General features: G+C 48.3%; 1 protein-coding gene across 2 annotated transcripts in view; it reads right to left on the bottom strand.

Moving 5' to 3' along the window:
* PHF12 (PHD finger protein 12) overlaps nt 1–19,821 on the bottom strand; it is a 79,548-nt gene that overhangs the window by 26,773 nt on the left and 32,954 nt on the right. For both annotated transcript variants that reach the window (XM_070735478.1, XM_070735479.1), the window contains exons 3-7: nt 12,667–12,739; nt 6,286–6,679; nt 4,825–4,945; nt 2,352–2,484; nt 2,090–2,254 (exon numbers count right to left, since the gene is read on the bottom strand). In XM_070735478.1, the coding sequence (XP_070591579.1) occupies nt 2,090–2,254; nt 2,352–2,484; nt 4,825–4,945; nt 6,286–6,679; nt 12,667–12,739 (886 nt within the window). The remainder of the gene's footprint in view (nt 1–2,089; nt 2,255–2,351; nt 2,485–4,824; nt 4,946–6,285; nt 6,680–12,666; nt 12,740–19,821) is intronic.

The raw sequence follows: 19,821 nt of genomic DNA, 5'->3' as shown, positions 1-19,821 counted from the left end.
CTCCTGGAAGAACCCAGGCATTGCAAGTCAGCCCACAGGGATTGCTGGGGACACCTGATGCTTGGGCCTTGATGGCAGCCTGCCATAAAACGTGGGAGGGGAGCAGTAGGGGAGGGGTGGGGAGGGATGTTAGAAAACAGAAACCAACCCTGGCACCAGGCCTCATAATGTGCAAGAGGGGGTCTCTCTGAGCTTGCTTGGATTTTTTGCAGATGTTTCATGACCCACACTGTGTACAGTTCTGGTCACTGCACCTCAAGGAGAATAGAATGGAACTGGAAAAGGTGCAGAAAAGGGGCAACAGGAATGACCAAGGGAATGGAGCCCCTCCCTTAGGAAACCAGGTTGCAAGGCCTTGGTCTCTTCTGCCTTGAAAGGCGGCGTTGAAGGGGGGACTGGATCGAAGGGTATAAAACCATGCATGGGACAGAAAAGGTGGATGGAGAAAAATCCTTTTCTCTATCACACAATACTAGGACCAGGGGCCCCTCCCTAAAGCTCACAGGTGAGAAAGTGAGGATGAATAAAGGGAGATATTTCTTCACCCAGAGGGTCCTTGGTTAATGGAATTCCCTTCCAGAAGAGGTCGTGACAGCTGTCAGCCTGGAGAGCTTCAAGGCAGGATTAGACAGATTCATGGAGGCCAAGTGTATCATAGGTGGTGATTGAAATGGGTGTCCGTGTGCTGCCTCTCTGTTGGTTGAGGCAGGCAGGGCTCCCTTGGGTCCCATTTGTTGGGGGTCAGGGGAAAGGGAGGGTCTTGCCTTCTCTTTCTGCTCAAGATCCCCATGGACAATTGGGGGGTCACTGTGGGACACAGAATGCTGGGCTCGATGGGCTTTGGCCCCATTCAGCAGGGCTCTTCTTGGGTTCTTATCTAGGTAGCATCATCAGGGCTAGTAAGGAAAGGGGTTTGCTGTCAGTTTATGTTCTGGTAGAGCCCAGTCAGTGCTGGTGGTCTTGAGAGATTCTGCTCTTTGCTGTTGGCTTCTTTGGCAGTTTCTTGAGTGGGGTATTCCCACACCAGGACTCGCCCTGAGTATGTTACCTAGTTTGGGTCATGAAATGTCTGTTAAAAAAACAAGCCAGCTCATGTCAACCCTTGAGCTACCAATAGTCTCCTTCACTGTCCCCAAAACAGCTAACTTGAACTTGGTCACTAGAAACATGACCAGGAAGAAGGGCTTGAAACAAGGGCGGAAAGGAACAAAATAAAAGAGCTGGAAGGGACCAGCAAGGTCTTCTAGTCCACTCTCCCTGGCTAAAGACAAATTTGCAGGCAAAGGGTCATCCAGTCCCCTCTTAACCTTTGTCTTACCTGAGCATCTCCAGATCTGGCTTTCCTATGCTGCAACCAATTAAATACTGGATTTTTCAGAGTATAAGACGCACCTCTTTCCTCCCTAAAAGAGGCTGAAAATTCAGGTGCATCTTATGCTCTGAATGTTTTCCAAGCCCTAAGTCTTTGCAGGGATTTTCCATTGCTCTAACTTGCTCTGAGTAAGTTTCTTTCCAGCCCTAACCAGGTACTAACTATGTTCCCAGCCCTTACCAGTTTGCAGGCTCTTTCATTGTTACTCTCTGCACAGAATGTTTTCCAAGCCCTAAGCCTTTGATTTTTTTTCATCCTCTATTTGCTCAGAAGGTTTCTTTCTAACCCTAACCAGGTGCTAACAATGTTCCCAACTTTTATCAGCTTGCAGGTTCTTTTATTGTTAATCTCTGCAAAGAATGTTTTCCAAGGCCTAAGTCTTTGCAGGGTTTTTTCCATTGCTCTACTTGCTCAGAATGTTTCTTTCCAGGTGCTAACAATGTTCCCGGCTCTTTCATGGTTACTCTCTCTGAATAAGGTTTTTTCTAAAAGCCCCAACCAGGGGATAAAATAATGTGCTGAAGCTGACCAGTCTAAGGACACTAGCCAGGTGAATACCTGGTAAGCAGATTCTTTCCCCTATTTTCCTCCCCAAAACTAAGGTGGGTCTTATACTCTGAAGAATACAGCACGCCTTCTGCTGCAAACGGGACTGGAGGGTCTCTCTTCCCTGAAAGTCCCCCCAGCTGGGACCAGCCTGACCCGGGGGTTTCCTACCTTCAGACCCCTCCTCTTGCCGGACGGGATGACTCGGCGGTTGGGCGGGTGCTTCTTGTGGATCCGGTTCAAGAAGTCCACCTTCACGGCGTGCTGCGAGATGGTGTCCTGGAAGCGGTCGAAGACCTGACACCGGTTGCTCAGCGTCATGTTCTTCTGGTTCAGCTGGAAAGAGATGGAGCGGCCTAAGGGAAACCGGCCGGCCCTTCCCCCCCCTCCCGCAGCCCCTCCCCCCCGACCACCAGGCCAGATCCTGGCTTACCACCACGTGCTCAATGTGATTGGGGCACATCCACCTGCCCAGAGGCATGGCCGTCAGGGGGGGCTCCAGGCAGTCCATGTGGAAGAGGAGGGGGCAGTAGTCACACTGGATCAGGGGGGCCACTCGGCAACTCCTGGAAAAGAATACAGTGACCGCTCGCCACTTCACGGTTCGTCTTTTGCGGACTTGGTGCATTGTGGGTTTTTATTAAATATTAATGGAAAAAATATATCGCTGATTTTCGCTACTTCGTGGATTTTCTGAGAGGCTACTTGCCTATATAAGATTGTAAACAACACACAACTGGTTGATTGATGGAGAAGTGGCCAACCAGAGAGTGCTGCTTTGTATCCCAGAGCCTGATTGGCTCAGTGCAAGCCCCACCATGGAGAAGCAGAGAGAGAGGAATTCCACCAGAGGAGTCAGAAGGAGAGAAGTGGAGGTCTTCTAGTCCAACCTCCACTCAAGCAGGAGACCTGACACTATCCCTCTATCTACCTATCATCCATCTCTCTCTCATTGTCTGTCTGTCTGTCTGTCATCTAGTCTCATCTGCCGCTCAAGCAGGAGGCCTTACAGCTTTCCAGATAAATGGCTTCCCTTGTCTCTTCTTAAAAGCACCCACAGCTTCCCAATAAAGGGTTTTGTGTCTCAAGCTTGAACTGAGGGCTCCTGGGTGCTCTCTGAACTTGGTTGCTTTCCTGCAGGTGTGTCGCTTCTCAAAGTAGCTCAGATAGCTAGCTAGCAGAAAAAGCAATGGCTGCCCACCTGCCTTCCATGGAGGACCTGTAGACTGCATGAGTCAAAAAGAGGGCTGACCCCTCGCATCCTGGGCACAAACTGTTTAAACTCCTACCCTACCTTCCCGAACACCCTCTCTCTGCTAAACAAATAAATCCCTCAACAGTGTCAAGCTATTCACTAAGTCTGCACTACAATTACTACTAGTTTTTTTCTCATCATTCCTCCCACCCATTTCCTCCCACTTATGACTGCATGACTGTAACATGTTGCTTGTGTGTTGAAGATTTTTATTAATACTATTTCCTCATTGCTTCTTTGACCCCTATGACAATCATTGTACTTCATGATTGTTGTAGCCCTCGATTCCTGACAAATGTGTCTTTTTCTTTTATGTACACTGAGAGCATAGGCACCAAAGACAAATTACTTGCGTCTACGATCACTCTGGGCCAATAAAGATTTCTATTCTTTTCTAGTATCGATGTTACCTAGTTTTAGGTAATGAAACATTTGCAAGAAAACAACCATGTTCAGGGAGCACAAAGGACCCACAACTTCTGGGGGCAAAGGGGGGGGGAGCCATTCTACCGATGGCTTGTTCTCCCTGTCAGGAAATTTATCCCGAGTTCTTTCCTGGAGGACATGACGGGGCCAGGCCAGCAAGGAGGGAACCTTAAGCTCAGGTGAAGGGAGGGGTGGATGGGAGGGAGGTTTAAGAGTATTTATTTATTTATTTTGGCCAATACACAATAATATAGAATAGAATAGAATAGAATATTATTGGCCAAGTGTGATTGGACACACAAGGAATCTGTCTTGGTGCAGATGCTCTCAGCGAACATATATATGTACAAATGTACATTTGTCAAGAATCATGTGGTACAAGACTTAATGATTGTCATAGGGGTCAAATAAGCAATGAAGAAGCAATATTAATAAAAATCTTAGGATATAAGCAACCAGTTACAGTCATACAGTCATAAGTGGGAGGATATGGGTGAAAGGAATGATGAGAAAAACTAGTAGAATAGAAGGGCAGATTTAGTAGAAATGAAGCTTATAGAGATATAGTAGAGAAGATATAGGAGATATAGGAGAGACTATAGGACAGGGGACGGAAGGCACTCTAGTGCGCTTATGTACGCCCCTTACTGACCTCTCGGGAATCTGGAGAGGTCAATCGTGGAGAGTCTAAGGGTAAAATGTTGGGGGGTTAAAGGATGATACTACTGAGTCCGGTAATGAGTTCCACGCTTCGACAACTCGGTTACTAAAGTCGTATTTTTTACAGTCAAGTTTGGAGTGGTTAATATTAAGTTTAAATCTGTTGTGTTGTTGTGATTGAAGCTGAAGTAGTCTTTGATAGGCAAGACATTGCAGCCTATGATCTTGTGGGCAATACTTAGATCTTGTTTAAGGCGTCTTAGTTCTAAGCTTTCTAGGCCCAGGATTGAAAGTCTAGTCTCGTAGGGTATTCTGTTTCGAGTGGAGGAGTGAAGGGCTCTTCTGGTGAAGTATCTTTGGACATTTTCAAGGGTGTTAATGTCTGAGATGCGATATGGGTTCCAAACAGATGAGCTGTATTTGAGGATGGGTCTGGCGAAAGTTTTGTAAGCTCTGGTAAGTAGTGTGTGTGTGTGTACGTGTAAGCTCCTGAACTGGAGAACCCCTCTTGATCCCAGGTGCAGATATAAGGAACCCCTCCCCCCAGCCTTAGCCCAGTAGATACCTGCTGCAGGTGAAGCAGACTTTCACTGGCAGGGGAACCAAGCCGTTGTGGTCCAGCTCATGCTGTGCTTTCTTGACATTCTTCCCGGAGGTCTCTTCCTTTCTTCTTCGCTTACTAGTACCTGGCAGGGCAGAACAGGAAGTAAGAGGGGTCAGAACAGGGGGAGAGTCGCTCTGGAGGTGGGGTGGGTGGTCTCCGAATCTGATACACCACAAATACACGCACACACGCACGCGGAGAGAGAGGATAGACAAGTGATAGATCTCTAAATGCGATGCACACAAGCAAACAAATTGATTTTAATACAACTAGGGATTTTAGATAGGTATGTAATTTTAATTTAATTGGATTTAATCTTTATTATAACCTACTATTTTTATATGTTGTAAGCCGCCCAAAGTCTTCGGAGAGGGGCGGCATAGAAATCCGATAGATAGATAAGATAGATAGATAAATAGATAGATGATAGATAGATAGATAGATAGATGATAGATAGATAGATGATAAATAGATAGATGATAGACATGCAGGTTAATGATATATATCACTCTTTAAATTTGATATACACAGCAATGAGATATATAGATCCCTAAATTTGAAACACACAAATACACACACAGAGACAGATAGGTACCTAAATTTGAGACACATATATACACCCACCAGGGTGGGGGATGACAGATGATAGATCCCTACATTAGGTAGACAGACAGACAGACAGAGATGGACACACAGATCCTGATGCACATGCAGATGACAGAGACAGACAGACAGAGAAGGTTAGGCAGATATTGCAGTCCCAAAGGGGGGAATCTGTGCACGCCCATCCTCAAAGTGCAGAGGTGGCCACTATGGTCCCTGTGATCATCGTGGACTTCAACTCCCAGAATTCCTGAGCCAGCAGGAAGTCCATAGCTCATAAAAGTGGGGAGCCCCCCCCCCATCATTCCTCAAGACGATGACCGCCCTGCTTGGCTCAACCACTAGACCACTGATAGCGAATCTATGGCCCGTGTGCCACAGGTGGCAAGTGGAGCCATACCTGCTGGCACGCAAGCCGTTGCCCTAGCTCAGCTGCAGCACTCATGTGCACAGCTGATTTTCAGCTCATGTGGAGGCTTGGGGGGGGGGTGTTTTTGGCTTCTGGAGAGCCTGGGGGGGGGGAGGAAGCATTTTCGCTCTCCCCAGGCTCTAGGGAAGCCTCCAGACCATGGGGAGGGTGAAAAATGGGCCTACTGGGCCCACTGGAAGTCAGGAAATGGGCCCTTTCTGGCCTCCAGGGGGTGGGAAAGCCATTTTCGCCCTCCCCGGGCACTGAATTATGGGTGTGGACAATAGTGCACGCGCACGCTCTTTCGTCACCTGATGAAGAAAAGGTTCCCCATCACTGGACCCATGGCCCTGGCCATGCCGGACATTCCGTGCAAGGAGGACCGACGGGCGGTGCTGCCGCTCCCTCACCTGGCAGGGCCGTCGTGCAGGTGAGCTCATTGGGCAGCTGGAACTGGGTGGGGTTCCTCTCCATGGCGGCCGCGATGAGCAGCTCGAAGGGCCGCTTCAGGTGAGGCTGCCCCCCCTCGGCTTCTGCCCCGGGGGCGGAGTCGTCGTCCACGTCAATTATGTCCTCGTCCACGTCGTTCTGCTCCGAGTTCGGGGTGTCGGTGCTCGTGTTGGAGGTCGGGGTGCCGGGCCGGCTCGCTCTGCGCTCCAAGAGCCGGGCATGGGGGAGGGTCCGGAGGGTCCCGCCGCCTGACCGGTCCAAGTAGTCGGCATCGCTGGTGGGGGAAGAGGTTCTCTTGCCGGATTTGTCAACCAAGCCGTTCATGTGGCCGAGTTCCTTCTTCTGCTCTCTCTTCTGCAAGGGACAAAGCAGCGGTCAGTCTTCCCGTGGAAAGCTCCACCCCCCCCGGTCACTCTGTTTGTGTGTGTGTATGTGAGAGAGAGAGAGAGAGAGAGAGAGAGAGAGAGAGAGAAGAGAGAGCAAGAGGCAAGGAGAGAGGGAGAGACAGAGCAAGAGAGAGACAGAGAAAGAGACCGAGAGAGAGGGAGAAAGAGAAAAAGCGAAATAGAGGGAGGGAGGGGGTGAGAGAGAGGGAGGGGGAAACAGGGGGGCAGAGCAAGAAAGAAAGGGAGCAAGAGAGAGACGGGCTACAAAAACGGTGGAAGGTCTTAAGCATAAAATGTATCAGGAAAAACTTCATGAACTCAATCTGTAGAGTCTGGAGGACAGAAGGAAAAGGGGGGACATGATCGAAACATTTAAATATGTTAAAGGGTTAAATAAGGTCCAGGAAGGAAGTGTTTTTAATAGGAAAGTGAACCCAAGAACAAGGGGGCACAATCTGAAGTTAGTTGGGGGAAAGATCAAAAGCAATGTGAGAAAATATTATTTGACTGAGTAGTAGATGCTTGGAACAAACTTCCAGCAGACGTGGTTGGTCAATCCACAGTGACTGAATTTAAACCTGCCTGGGATAAACATAGATCCATCCTAAGATAAAATACAGGAAATAGTATAAGGGCAGATGAGATGGACTGTGAGGTCTTTTTCTGCCGTCAGACTTCTATGTTTCTAAAGAGAGAGAAATAGAGGAAGGAAGAGAGATTGAGAAGAGAGAAAAGAAAAGAGAGCGACAGACGGAAGGGAGGGAAAGAGCCGAGACAGAGCAAGAGAGAAAGTTGAAGTCCACAAGTCTTAAAGTTGCCAAGGTCGGGGACTGCTGTGCTAGGCAACGGTGGAATTCCCTTCACACCTGCAGGCAACCACTCAACAACCTTCGTAAAAAGGCTGCAGAATGGGGCAAAACCTGACTTGCTTAGCAACGGGAATCTGGGGTTACGTGCACTGCCCGATAGTCCCAGTACCGGCTGGGCAGTTTTGAAACCAGCAATAAAGGAGAATATTTGTAGCTCCGGGTTGAAACGATGGATTTATGCTTGGGGGCTTTAATGAGTGTCACAACCACACAATGCACTGAAGGAGTGTGTGTGTGTGTGTGAGTGATATTCCAGGCTTAGCCAAGACCTTCCCCAGGTTCTACCAGCCCCTTTTCAGAATGCAAACCAGGAAGAAGGAAAAGATGATGAAACCAGGTGAGCAAAGTCCTTCACCTAGGTGGGAAAAAAACAAAATCCCTAGATAGGGAAGGAAGAAAGGACAAAAAGAGAGGGAGGAAGGAGAAAGAGAAGAGGGAGGGAGGAAGGAAGGGAACTGTGTCCCCCACCCCCACTGGGTCCCAGGGCTGGGAGAAAACCTCTGGTCTCCCGCCTGCCCCGCCTGCTGCTTCCCCTTCTGGCTGGGGGAGGGACTATTTGCATTCAGCCCCTCCCCTGACCAGTGGGAGCCCAGCCCAAGGGCTTCCCCTCACACACACACACCCAGCCAAGGAGGGACCCCCCAGGGGCACCCCTCCCCTCATTCTTTTCCTGCCCCTGCTGCTATGGAAACAAGGGGAGGCCACTCTGGGCTTTTTGAACTTGCCGGAAGGAAGCAGGGGGGGGGAGAGAGGAAGAGAAGGCCGGTGCAGCATCATTTGTGGGTCAGTGCCAGTGTGCCCCTCCGGCAGCAGCTGCAGTGGGCCCAGGGAGGTGGAGAGCCCGCCCTTCTGGAGTCCAGCCGCCTGCAGCTGCCCTATAACATGGAGGGGGCTGTCCCCAGGCTGCACTTTACTCCAGTAAGTCACTCCGTGTGTGTGTGTGTGTGTGTGTGTGTGTGTGTGTGTGTGTGTGTTGCAGTTTATTTATAACCCTGACTCAGGTTGACTCAGCCTTCTGTCCTTCTGAGGTCAGAAAAATAAGGACCCAGATTATTGGGGTGGGTGACTCTGCAAACTGCTTAGAGGGCTGCAAAGCATTTCGAAGCGGGAGGTCAGTCTAAATGCTCCTTCCTCTCTCCCTTCCTCTCCCCTTTCTTCCTTCTTTCCTTCCTCCCCTCCATTTCTTCTTTCTCTCCCTTCCTTTTCTCCTCCCTCCCTCTTCCCGGAGTGGCACAGTGGTTAGAGTGCAGCCCAGCAGGCTCCTTCAGGTAACTGCTAGCTGTAGTTCAGCAGTTCAAATCTCACCACCGGCTCCAGGTGGACTCAGCCTTCCCTCCTTCCCAGGGGGGTCAAGTGAGGACCCAGATGGTTGGGGTTTGTAAGAGGCTGAGTCTGTAAACTGCTTAGAGAGGGCTGGAAAACACTGTGAAGCACTATATAAATTTAAATGCTATTGCTATTCCTTCCTTCCTTCTTTCCTTCCTTCCTTCCTTCTTTCCTTCCTTCCTTCCTTCTTCCCTTCCTTCCTTCTTCCCTTCCTTCCTTCTTCCCTTCCTTCCTTCTTCCCTTCCTTCCTTCTTCCCTTCCTTCCTTCCTTCTTCCCTTCCTTCCTTCTTCCCTTCCTTCCTTCTTCCCTTCCTTCCTTCCTTCTTCCCTTCCTCCCGATCGACTCAGCCTTCCGTCCTTCCCAGGGGGGTCAAGTGAGGACCCAGATGGTTGTGGGAAAGAGGCTGACTCTGTAAACTGCTCAGAGAGGGCTGGAAAAACACCGTGAAGTGGTAAATAAGTAAATACTACTGCTAATGCTAGAAGGAAGGCAGGAAGGGGTTTTTTTAAATTGATTTTTTAATTAGTTTTAATTACAATATAAGACTCACACAACATAAAACAAGTGTTTGTGAATTGTGCCCACCACCAGACAAACATTCATACGCCACCACTAATCGGGGGTGTTTCTTGTATAAACCATTTTAACCCAAGAGCAAAATATCTATTTACATATTATAAAGTGATTCCAATTTGATTCTTGTGGCTTGGTCTCGGATTCTACTCGCCATAGAAACATAGAAGTCTGACGGCAGAAAAAGACCTCCTGGTCCATCTAGTCTGCCCTTATAGTATTTTCTGTGTTTTATCTTAGGATGGATATATGTTTATCCCAGGCATGTTTAAATTCAGTTACTGTGGATTTATCTACCACGTCTGCTGGAAGTTTGTTCCAAGGATCTACTACTCTTTCAGTCAAATAATATTTTCTCATGTTGTTTTTGATCTTTCCCCCAACTAACTTCAGATTGTGTCCCCTTGTTGTTGTGTTCACTTTCCTATTAAAAACACTTCCCTCCTGGACCTTATTTAACCCTTGAACATATGTATCGTCTTACCTTGTCCCATCGTCCCATCAGTTGTCGCAAGTCAGTTTCATTAACCAAATTCATCCTTTTATCCATAATCTCAAATTGAATGTGGTCCACCATGTACCGGTACCAATTTTGCATTGTCCATCTTGTCGCATCCTTCCAACCCAAGACTATGACCGGCTGAGTGCTTTCTATCGCTGCTTGTTTTATTTCTCTAAATTCTCCCACCGCATCGCTTTTGACTAATACTGCCATTTCCTTAGTCATTATCCATCGTATATTTAACATCCTTTTTGCCAAAAATCCTGCACTACTGGGCATTCCCAAAACATATGCATAAACACTCCTTTATCTTGGCACCCATGCTAACAAATGCCCTTAACATTCTGCTGAAAGTATGCGAGTTGAACGGGTGTATAATACCACTTATGTAATATTTTCCTTCTCATTTCCCTAACTCTTGTATTCTTAGTTTTCCTTATATTCTCCACTATATTTTTCATCTCTTGCGCCTCTACTTGTATCTCATTTTGCCACCATTTAGTCAATCCTTGGGTCACATCCCTGTCTGACTGCACTAACATCTTATATGTATTACTTGCTTGCGCCTTGGTACCCTCACTTTTTTCTCTTCTTATTTTCTCTAACTCGATCTCCTCCCTATATAGTGCTTCTTTATTAATAAATAAAGAAGGAAGGCAGGAAGGTGTGAAAGGACGGGAGGGAGGCAGCTACAGAAAGTGTCCAAGCGGTCATAGTTTTAGGTTGGAAGGATGCAACAAAATGGACGTTACAAAATTGGTATTGGTACATGGCGGAACATATGCAATTTGAAATTATGGAAGTTAAAATGAATAGGATTGATGAAAATAAAGTGGAAAAACTGATGGGAAGGTGGGACAGGGTCAGAGGTTTTATGGCTAGTAGAATTCGAGACCGAGCTAAAAAAACAAACAAATTGGAATCACTCCACACTTTGCAAACACGTCGATGTTCCTGGTTGTAAAAAATTATAAATTAGTACACCCTCATTTGGTGGAGGGGCTGAATGTGTGTATGTTCACCGTGCACTGTTTTGTGTTGTGTGTATATTATAAAAATCAATAAAAATTTTATTTTAAAAAAAAGGGAGGGAGGGTGACGCAGTGGTTAGAGTGCAGCACTGCAGGCTCCTTCAGCTAACTGCTAACTGTAGCTCAGCAGTTCAAATCCCACCATTGGTTCAAGGTGGACTCTGATTGCGTTCTGATTCTGTGAACCGCATAGAGAGCTGTAAAAGCCCTGTGAAGCAGATAAGTCTAAACGCTATTGCTAATGATACTGCGGTTTCCTTCTTCCTTCCCTTCCCTGGTGGCACAGTGGACAGAATGCAGGATTGCAGGCTCACTCTGCCCACTGCCAGCAGTTCGATCCTGATCGGCTCCAGGCTGACTCAGCCTTCCAGTCCTTCTGAGGCTGCTGGGGTCAGTACACAGCTGAGAGAGGGCGGTGAAGCACTAGGAAATGGTATACAAGTCTAAGTGCAATAGTTATGATTTTTCTTATACAGTGGCCCCTCTACTTAAGAACTTCATTCGTTCCGTGACCAGGTTCTTAAGTAGAAAAGTTTGTAAGTAGAAGCAGTTTTTCCCATAGGAATCAATGTAAAAGCAAATAATGCATGCAAACCCATCAGGAAAGAAATAAAAGCTTGGAATTTGGGTGGGAGGAGGAGGAGGAAGAAGAGGAGGAGGAGGACAGTCGCTGCCGAAGGAAGAAGGGGAGGGGAATAAAAAAAATCCAAAACTTTAAGGCTTAAAAAAAAAGAGGGACTCTGAGGTGCCTCCCATACACTGCGCTAGAGAGAGAAACCCAGGCAGGCGAGAGGGGGGGACCTCCCGCTCCTTTGACCGAAAGGTGGCTGCTGCTGCTGCTCCCTGCTTCCTCTTCCTTCCCATGCTGAAGGGCTGCCCTCTCCTCTCGCTCATTCACTTTGTAGCCAGCACCTTTCCTTCACTGTGGTGAAGGAGGCAACCACAGATGCTCCGGGAGGCAACCTCGCACCGGGTGTATGGAAGGCAGCGCGAGGGAGTCACCACAGCAAAGTGGTTTATTCCCTCTCCAAGCGCCCAGACAAAGGACTTCCAAAGCCTCCTTAAGTGCCACCGAAAGGCTCCTCTGGCAGCCCAGAAAAGCACAAGATGGCCGGGATTAAAGGAGGAATGACAGGAAACTGGCTGGGTCTTTGGGCCGCTCTCAAATTTCCTAAAGTAGAAAAAGGTTCTTGAGAAGAGGCAAAACAATCTTGAACACCCGGTTCTTATCTAGAAAAGTTCTTAAGTAGAGGCACCACGGTGTTTATAACCCACTTTCCCCTGTAAGACTGAGAGGCAGAAACAAACAAACAAACAGGGTGAAAGGAGAGCGAGAAGGGAAGGAAGAGAGAGAAGAGGTACAGACGGATTGATAAGAATATATGATTTAAATCAAAGTAAGTTAAGGACTCTTTGCAATATATGGTGTGTTAATGGTATATGTGTTGTAATGCTATAACTGATATAAATGTGGAGAAAATTAAAAAAACCTTTTTATTCAATAAAATAAAATAAAGATGTGGCCCTTTTAAAGAGGGGTTTTTTTTTGTCTCCTGTGAAAATACCAGCTGTGCTTTTTTCAGTCTTGGTCTTCCAGAGAGGAGGAAAGGGTGTGTGTGTGTGTGTGTGTCCAGATGCCCCAAACCTCTTTACCTTCCGGCGCACGGTGCAGCGGTGGCACATCCATTCCCCGGGAGGCAGCATCTCCTCGCTCAACGGAGGGTTGCTGTGGGAGGAGACAAAAAGCACAAATGAGTTGTGTACATTCTACGAACCCTTGCAAAAGTGTGCTGAGATTCGACACACCCCGGAGGACAAGCAGAGAGGGCCCTTCCGCCTGACTGCTTCGATCCTCACGCTTTGGGTAGTTTGGTATGGCCTTCCTTTGCCCGGGAGAGAGGAATTCTCCCCATCTATTTCTTTTTAAAATTATTCATTGGTATCCAGCCTTTATTATTATTATTTCAACAACACAACACAGCAAACGAGATCACTATGCTGGATCTCATATTTCATAGAAACATAGAAGTCTGACGGCAGAAAAAGACCTCATGGTCCATCTAGTCTGCCCTTATACTATTTTCTGTATTTTATCTTAGGATGGATATATGTTTATCCCAGGCATGTTTACATTCAGTTACTGTGGATTTATCTACCACGTCTGCTGGAAGTTTGTTCCAAGGATCTACTACTCTTTCAGTAAAATAATATTTTCTCACATTGATTTTGATCTTTCCCCCAACTAACTTCAGATTGTGTCCCCTTGTTCTTGTGTTCACTTTCCTCTTAAAAACACTTCCCTCCTGAACCTTATTTAACCATTTAACATATTTAAATGTTTTGATCATGTCCCCCCTTTTCCTTCTGTCCTCCAGACTAGACAGATGGAGTTCATGAAGTCTTTCCTGATACGTTTTATGCTTAAGACCTTCCACCATTCTTGTAGCCCGTCTTTGGACCTGTTCAATTTGATCAATATCTTTTTGTAGGTGAGGTCTCCAGAACTGAACATAGTATTATTCCAAATGTGGTCTCACCAGCGCTCTATATAGCGGGATCATAATCTCCCTCTTCCTGCTTGTTATACCTCTAGCTATGCAGCCAAGCATCCTACTTGCTTTCCCAACCACCTAGGACTGCGTGATGTAGCGGCGAATTATGTTTGCCGATCCCAGTAAAGCGGCCTTTTGCAATTGACAGATGGAGATTTGGTCAATTCCGATGGTTTTCAAATGTCCGCTGAGATCCTTTGGCCCTGCGCCCAGCGTGCCAAGGACCACTGGGACCACTTTCAGTGGCTTATACCAGAGTCGTTGCAGCTCGATTTTTAGATCTTCGTATTTCACTAATTTCTCTAGCTGCTTCTCCTCAATTCTGCTGTCCCCTGGGATTGCGATGTCGATGATCCATACTTTCTATTATGTTTCAAAACTTGGTCAGATTGCAGTCGGAAGTCTCACAGTAGTTTTGTTTGCTCATTTTTTACCACTTTTTTGGGCTTATGATTCCAATTATTATTATTATTTATTATTATTATTATTATTATTACTATTATTATTACTACTACTACTACTACCACCACCACCACCACCACAAATAACTCAAGGCGGCAAACATATCCTCCCTATCTCTCCTCCTCCTATTTTCTCCACAACAACAACCCTGTGAGGTGGGCTGGGTTGAGAGAGAGGGGGGGAGGAGGAATTGGCTCAAAGTCACCCAGCTGGATTTCACGCCTGAAACAGGACTAGAACTCACCATCTCCTGTTGATCGGCCAAAAGTCACCAAGCCACTTTTGAAGCCTAAGGTGGGTCTATAACTACCAGTCTCTTGGTAATTGGCCCAAAGGCTCAGAGGCAGCTTTTGTATCTAAGGTGGGACTAGAACTCACTGTCCACTGGTGACTGGACAAAATAGGCGTTGATTGCTTACCTGAACGCCTCTTCTCGTACGGTGAGCGGGTACAGCAGTCACATGGGTTGCTCATGTCCAATCCGGTGGAACTGAGCCTAGTGTTAAAAAAGCTTGCCGGATCCGCCCCTTCCCCAGAATTCGCGAATCCATAGACTAGGCTCAGCTGTGAAGCTCTGTAGTGTTCAACTCTCATTGTTAGAGAAAGAAAGATATAGAAAGGTAAAGAAGACACATACAAGGGCGGGAAGTGACTGCTGTACCCGCTCACCGTACGAGAAGAGGCGTTCAGGTAAGCAATCAACGCCTATTCTCCGTACTGAAGGAGCGGGTCCAGCAGTCACATGGGACATACCCAATAGATGGTCCCTAGGGTGGGATTAGATTGCTATCGTGAGAGATAACGGATTGGAGTACCCTTCTGCCGAAGGCAGCGTCCGCTGAAGCGTAAGAATCAATCTTGTAGTGCCTGATGAAGGAATTTGGCGAGGCCCAAGTGGCTGCTTTGCAGACCTCCTCCAACGGGGCTTGAGTCGCCCAAGCGGCCGAGGTGGCTGCGCTCCTGGTGGAATGCGCTGTGATGTTCCTTGGAACTGAGAGGGAGGCCGACTCATAGGCCTTAGATATAGTCCCTCTGATCCAACGGCCTATTACTGTTGAAGACACTTTGGCCCCCATGACTCTGGGGTGATAGGCTATAAAAAGTGCTTCTGACCTCCGAAAGGGTCCTGTGCGTTGGATATAGATTCTCAGCGCTCTGATGAGATCCAGGGTGTGCCATCTAATTGCCAAGGGATGGACTCGTTGGAGGCAGAAGGAAGGTAGGACAATATCCTGAGATCTGTGGAACATGGAACTGACCTTGGGTAAGAAGGTGGGGTCCAGTCGCAAGACTACCTTGTCCTGATGGAATTGACAAAGGTCCTGCCTGATTGAGAGGGCAGCCAGCTCCGAAATGCGTCGGGCAGAGGTAATAGCCACCAGGAATGCTACCTTAAAGGATAGGTACCTGAGGGACGCCGATTTTAGGGGTTCGTATGGTGCCTGCGTGAGGGAATGGAGAACCCGTGGCAAATCCCAGGAGGGATACCTGTGGACCTTGGAAGGTCTGAGGTTGGCTATGCCCTTGAGGAATTCCTGAACTTCAGGGAAGGATCGGAGAGGCTGTCTGCGGGGACCCCCTAGGACAGATGAAATGGCTGCCAGATGACGCCGGAGGGTGCTGGTGGAAAGTCCTTTATGGAAGCCTTGCATAAGGAAGGAAATAATTCTGTGTATGGGGATGCACAGAGGGGAGAGACCTTCCTGTAGACACCACTGGTGAAACTTGGACCACGTGTGGTCGTAGATTCGATTGGTCGAACCCCTTCTGGCCTTTAAAATGACCTCCACTGAATCGGGGTCATGACCACGCAGTTCTAAGTCTCTCCTGATAACAGCCAGGCGGTGAGGTGGAACCACTCCGGGTCTGGATGGAATGAGGCCCCCTGCCGCAGCATATCCCCCGAAACGGGGAGTCGCCAAGGGTCCTGGACGGACAGCTGTTGGAGATCCGCGAACCAGGGCCGGCGGGGCCAATGAGGGGCGATTAAGATTACTCGGGCCCTCTCGGTGAGGACCTTGTGAATCACGTCCGGGAGAATTGGAATTGGAGGAAATGCGTAGAGTAGGCCTGGAGGCCATGGACTCCGGAGGGCATTGATTGCTTCCGCTCCCGGGGATGGAAATCTGGAAAAGAAGCGAGGGAGTTGGGCGTTCGCATTGGTCGCGAAGAGATCCAGGACTGGAAGGCCGAATCTGAGGCTGATTTGATGGAACAGGTCCTGATGGAGGTTCCACTCTCCTGGGTCTATCGTTGCTCGAGATAGCCAGTCCGCCTGGACGTTGAGGCTCCCCGAGATGTGGTCGGCTAGGAGCGACCGAAGATGTTTTTCCGCCCAAAGGCCTAACTTGAGGGCCTCCCTCATGAGAGCCTTGGATCTCGTGCCCCCCTGTCTGCAGATATGGCTTTTTGTGGCAATGTTGTCGGTGAGAATGAGAACGTGCCGGTTGGGAATGCGAGGAGAGAAATGCTTCAGAGCCAGGGAAACGGCTCTTAACTCTAGCCAATTGATTGGCCTGGAAGCTTCCTCCGGGGACCACGTGCCCTGGGCTATCATCCCCTGGGCGTGGGCGCCCCATCCCGATAGACTGGCATCTGTGGTGATGACAAATTGATCCGGGCACCTGAACGGGGATCCTTTGTCCATGGCCGGAGACTTCCACCACTTGAAGGATCTGCGAACACTTGGTGGGATGACAATGCGCCGATTTGAGTTGCTGTGCCCCGATCTCTGAAAGGGTAATAGGAGCCACTGGAGTTCCCTAGCATGAAGGCGAGCCCAGGGAATAATGCCTATGCATGACACCATCTTCCCCAAAAGGGAAGACAGAGTTACTATGGATACTGAAGAATTAGATAAAATGTTAGAAATTAACTCCCCTATACTGAGTTTTCTCTCGGGAGAGAGAAAAACCTGGGAGGATTCTGAATCGATAATGGAACCCAGGTGAGAAATGGATGTGGAAGGTTGGAGGTGACTTTTTTTAAAGTTGATGGAAAAAACCATGGTCCTGAAGGACTGACATGGTGATAGAAAGGTCTGTTTTCACTTTCTCTAGGGAGTTCCCATGAATCAAAATATCATCAAGATAACATAAAATGTGGATGGGAGACGCCCGGATATAGGCCGCCAGGGACCCCAAGAGCTTTGTAAAGACCCGAGGGGCCGAGGAAAGGCCAAATGGCATCGCCCTATACTGGAAATGCCTGCCTTGAAAGGAAAAACGTAAAAATTTTCTGTGGCATTTGGCTATAGGAATGTGAAGGTAGGCCTCAGTGAGGTCTAAGGAGACCATGAAATCTCCCGTGTGAATGGCGGCCAGAATAGAAGATAAGGAGTGCATCTTAAACTTCCTATATTTGATGAATAGGTTTAGTTTCTTTAAATCCAAAATAGCTCTCCAACCTCCGGAGGACTTTGGAACCATAAATAGGATGGAGTAAAAACCTTGGCCCTTCTGACCGGAAGGAACCGGTTGAATGGCTCTGATGGACAATAGATGAGAAATGGCCTCCTCCATACGGTTACAATCTGAGGAGGACCTGGGAGAAGGGCAGGAAATAAAACGTTTAGGGGGAGGAGAAATAAATTCTAAAAGAAGGCCTGTTTGAACAGTGTCAATGACCCAGGGGTCCTTGGAGGTGAGACGCCAATTAGAGGCGAAATGGGCTAGGCGACCCCCTATGGGAATAGAGGAGAGATTACCATCTAGGTTTTTTTGAAGCCCTGTTAGAGGAAGCTCCCCTTTGGAAGCGAAAACCTCTACCCCTGGAGTTCCTACCTTGGGAACGAAAGCGGGGGGAATACTGACCTGGAGATCTCTGATAGGAAGCCGCTTGATCTTGCTGGCGCCCTGGGCGACGAAAGGACTGCGTTTTGGTAGCCTTTTTTGTGGTTGGACCCAAAACCTTCTTCTTGTCCGTGGTTTCCGTGAGGAGTGGATCCAGAAGATCACCGAAGAGAAGGTCGCGCTTTAAGGGTCCCTGGGATAACTGCCACTTCTGGCGTACTCCCGCTTGCCAAGGGCGAATCCATAGGAGTCTTCTTGCCGTTGTAGAAGCTGCAATAGACTTAGCAGAAAATCTAGTAGATTGCAAGGTGGCATCAGCCACGTACTGGGCGGCTGCAAAGACCTTGTTGAAGTCTTGTTGACCTCTCAAGTCATCGGGAGGAATATGCTGTTGAAGTTGGCGAAGCCACAGCAGCATGGCTCTGGAGAAAAAGGAAGCCGCTGCAGAACTTTTAATGGCCCAGGAATCTGCGGTGAATCCTCTTTTGAGCATTTGTTCAATCCGCTTGTCCTCTGGGCGGAGGACTTCCTCCGCTTCGCCTGGCACAGCCGCTGCCGAGTGAAGGATCTTGACAGGTTCATCCGGTTTGGGAAAGGATAGAAGCTCTTCATAGGAAGAAGAAAGTTTGTACAACTTTCTGTCCTTGGTGGAGGGATTAAGGCCAGAGGCTGGGAAATCCCACTGTTTGAGTAAAGCATCTTTAAACAATTTAGGCATAGGAATTACCTCGTTATCCTCCTGTTCCTCTGTGAAGTAAGGTAAATTCTCCTCCGGGGGATCAGTGGAAGTGGAGGCTTGTTTCTCCTGGGCCGCTAATCCCGTAGAAATCCTAGCTTTGAGGAGGAGAGATTTGAATAATTGAGAAGGAAAAATGGTAATTGGAGAAGGAACCTTTATTTGGGATTCCTCATCATCTGATAGGCCTTGAAAAGGATCCTCATCATCCTCCATATCCTCATATTCGTCCTGAGAGGAATCTGAATCATCCTGAATAGGAGCTCTAACCGCTGGGGAAGAACCCAAGGGGCGGGAGGGACGAGAAGGAGGAGGAGGTAAGGGAAGCTCATTGATGGTGGAGAGTTTGGCATCAATGGCCTTGGACAACACAGCAAAAATAGATTGGAACTCAGGAGGTAAACTGGAAATATCAGCAGGGATGGCAGAAGAATCCCTAAAGGCCTGGGAGGATCCTGGCTGGGGGGAATCTTCAATAATATCTGGTTCCTCTGGACCTATGCCCCATAGGTTAGGTTGGGGTCTGTCTAGGTTAGGCTCATCCAGAGATAACACAGGGACCCCAGAAGGAGGTAGACTAGCAGCCTCTGGGGGGTCTTGACTACTGATTACTTGGGCCTGCACTTTCAAACGTTTAGCTGATTTGTCATGGATTCTTTGTAGGGCTAGGTCCCTTCTCTTCTCGGCCCTGGTGACCTTGGTCGAGGGGCGGGCCCCTGGAGAAGAGGAGGAAGAGGCCTGGGGGATACTAGTAATCTCATCGCCTGTAGGCCTGGCCTCTCTGGGACCTTTAGTTGTGCCTCTCTTGGGAAAAGTAGCCATAGTCTGACAATTAACAGAAGACAAGGCTGAGCCAATAACTGAATAAATAAGGAGAAGAATTTCAAGGACTTCCCAAGAGGAATGGATCCTGCTTCGAGGCCTCGAAGCTGCTGAGACTTGAGGACAATCTGGGCAAACCCAGAGTTCGTGTCCCCAGATCCAGCGGGGCCAGCCTCCCTAAACTTTTTAATTAAGTAAACCAAGGCACTCTGGTTGGAGGCTTAGCCGGTGGAGAATTTAGCCTGGGACCCCCAAGGCCCGCTCCGGGATCCACGCGGTGGACTGAGGCCTACGCGGCTGGCAGGAGGCCAACACGAGAGGCCTAGATTTAAAAAGGGCGCGAAGGCCTTCGCGCCGAAAAATCGCTCCGTAAAATTTCTTAAAGGGGAAGCGATCGACTAAGTCCAGGAGACTATAGAGACGTCTCACTCCGCAGGAGGTATTC

Source organism: Erythrolamprus reginae, chromosome 1 (genome assembly GCF_031021105.1).
Source record: "Erythrolamprus reginae isolate rEryReg1 chromosome 1, rEryReg1.hap1, whole genome shotgun sequence".
NCBI lineage: Eukaryota > Metazoa > Chordata > Lepidosauria > Squamata > Dipsadidae > Erythrolamprus > Erythrolamprus reginae.
The sequence above is the reverse complement of the archived record's forward strand: the minus strand, read 5'-3'. Positions and strand labels throughout refer to the sequence as shown.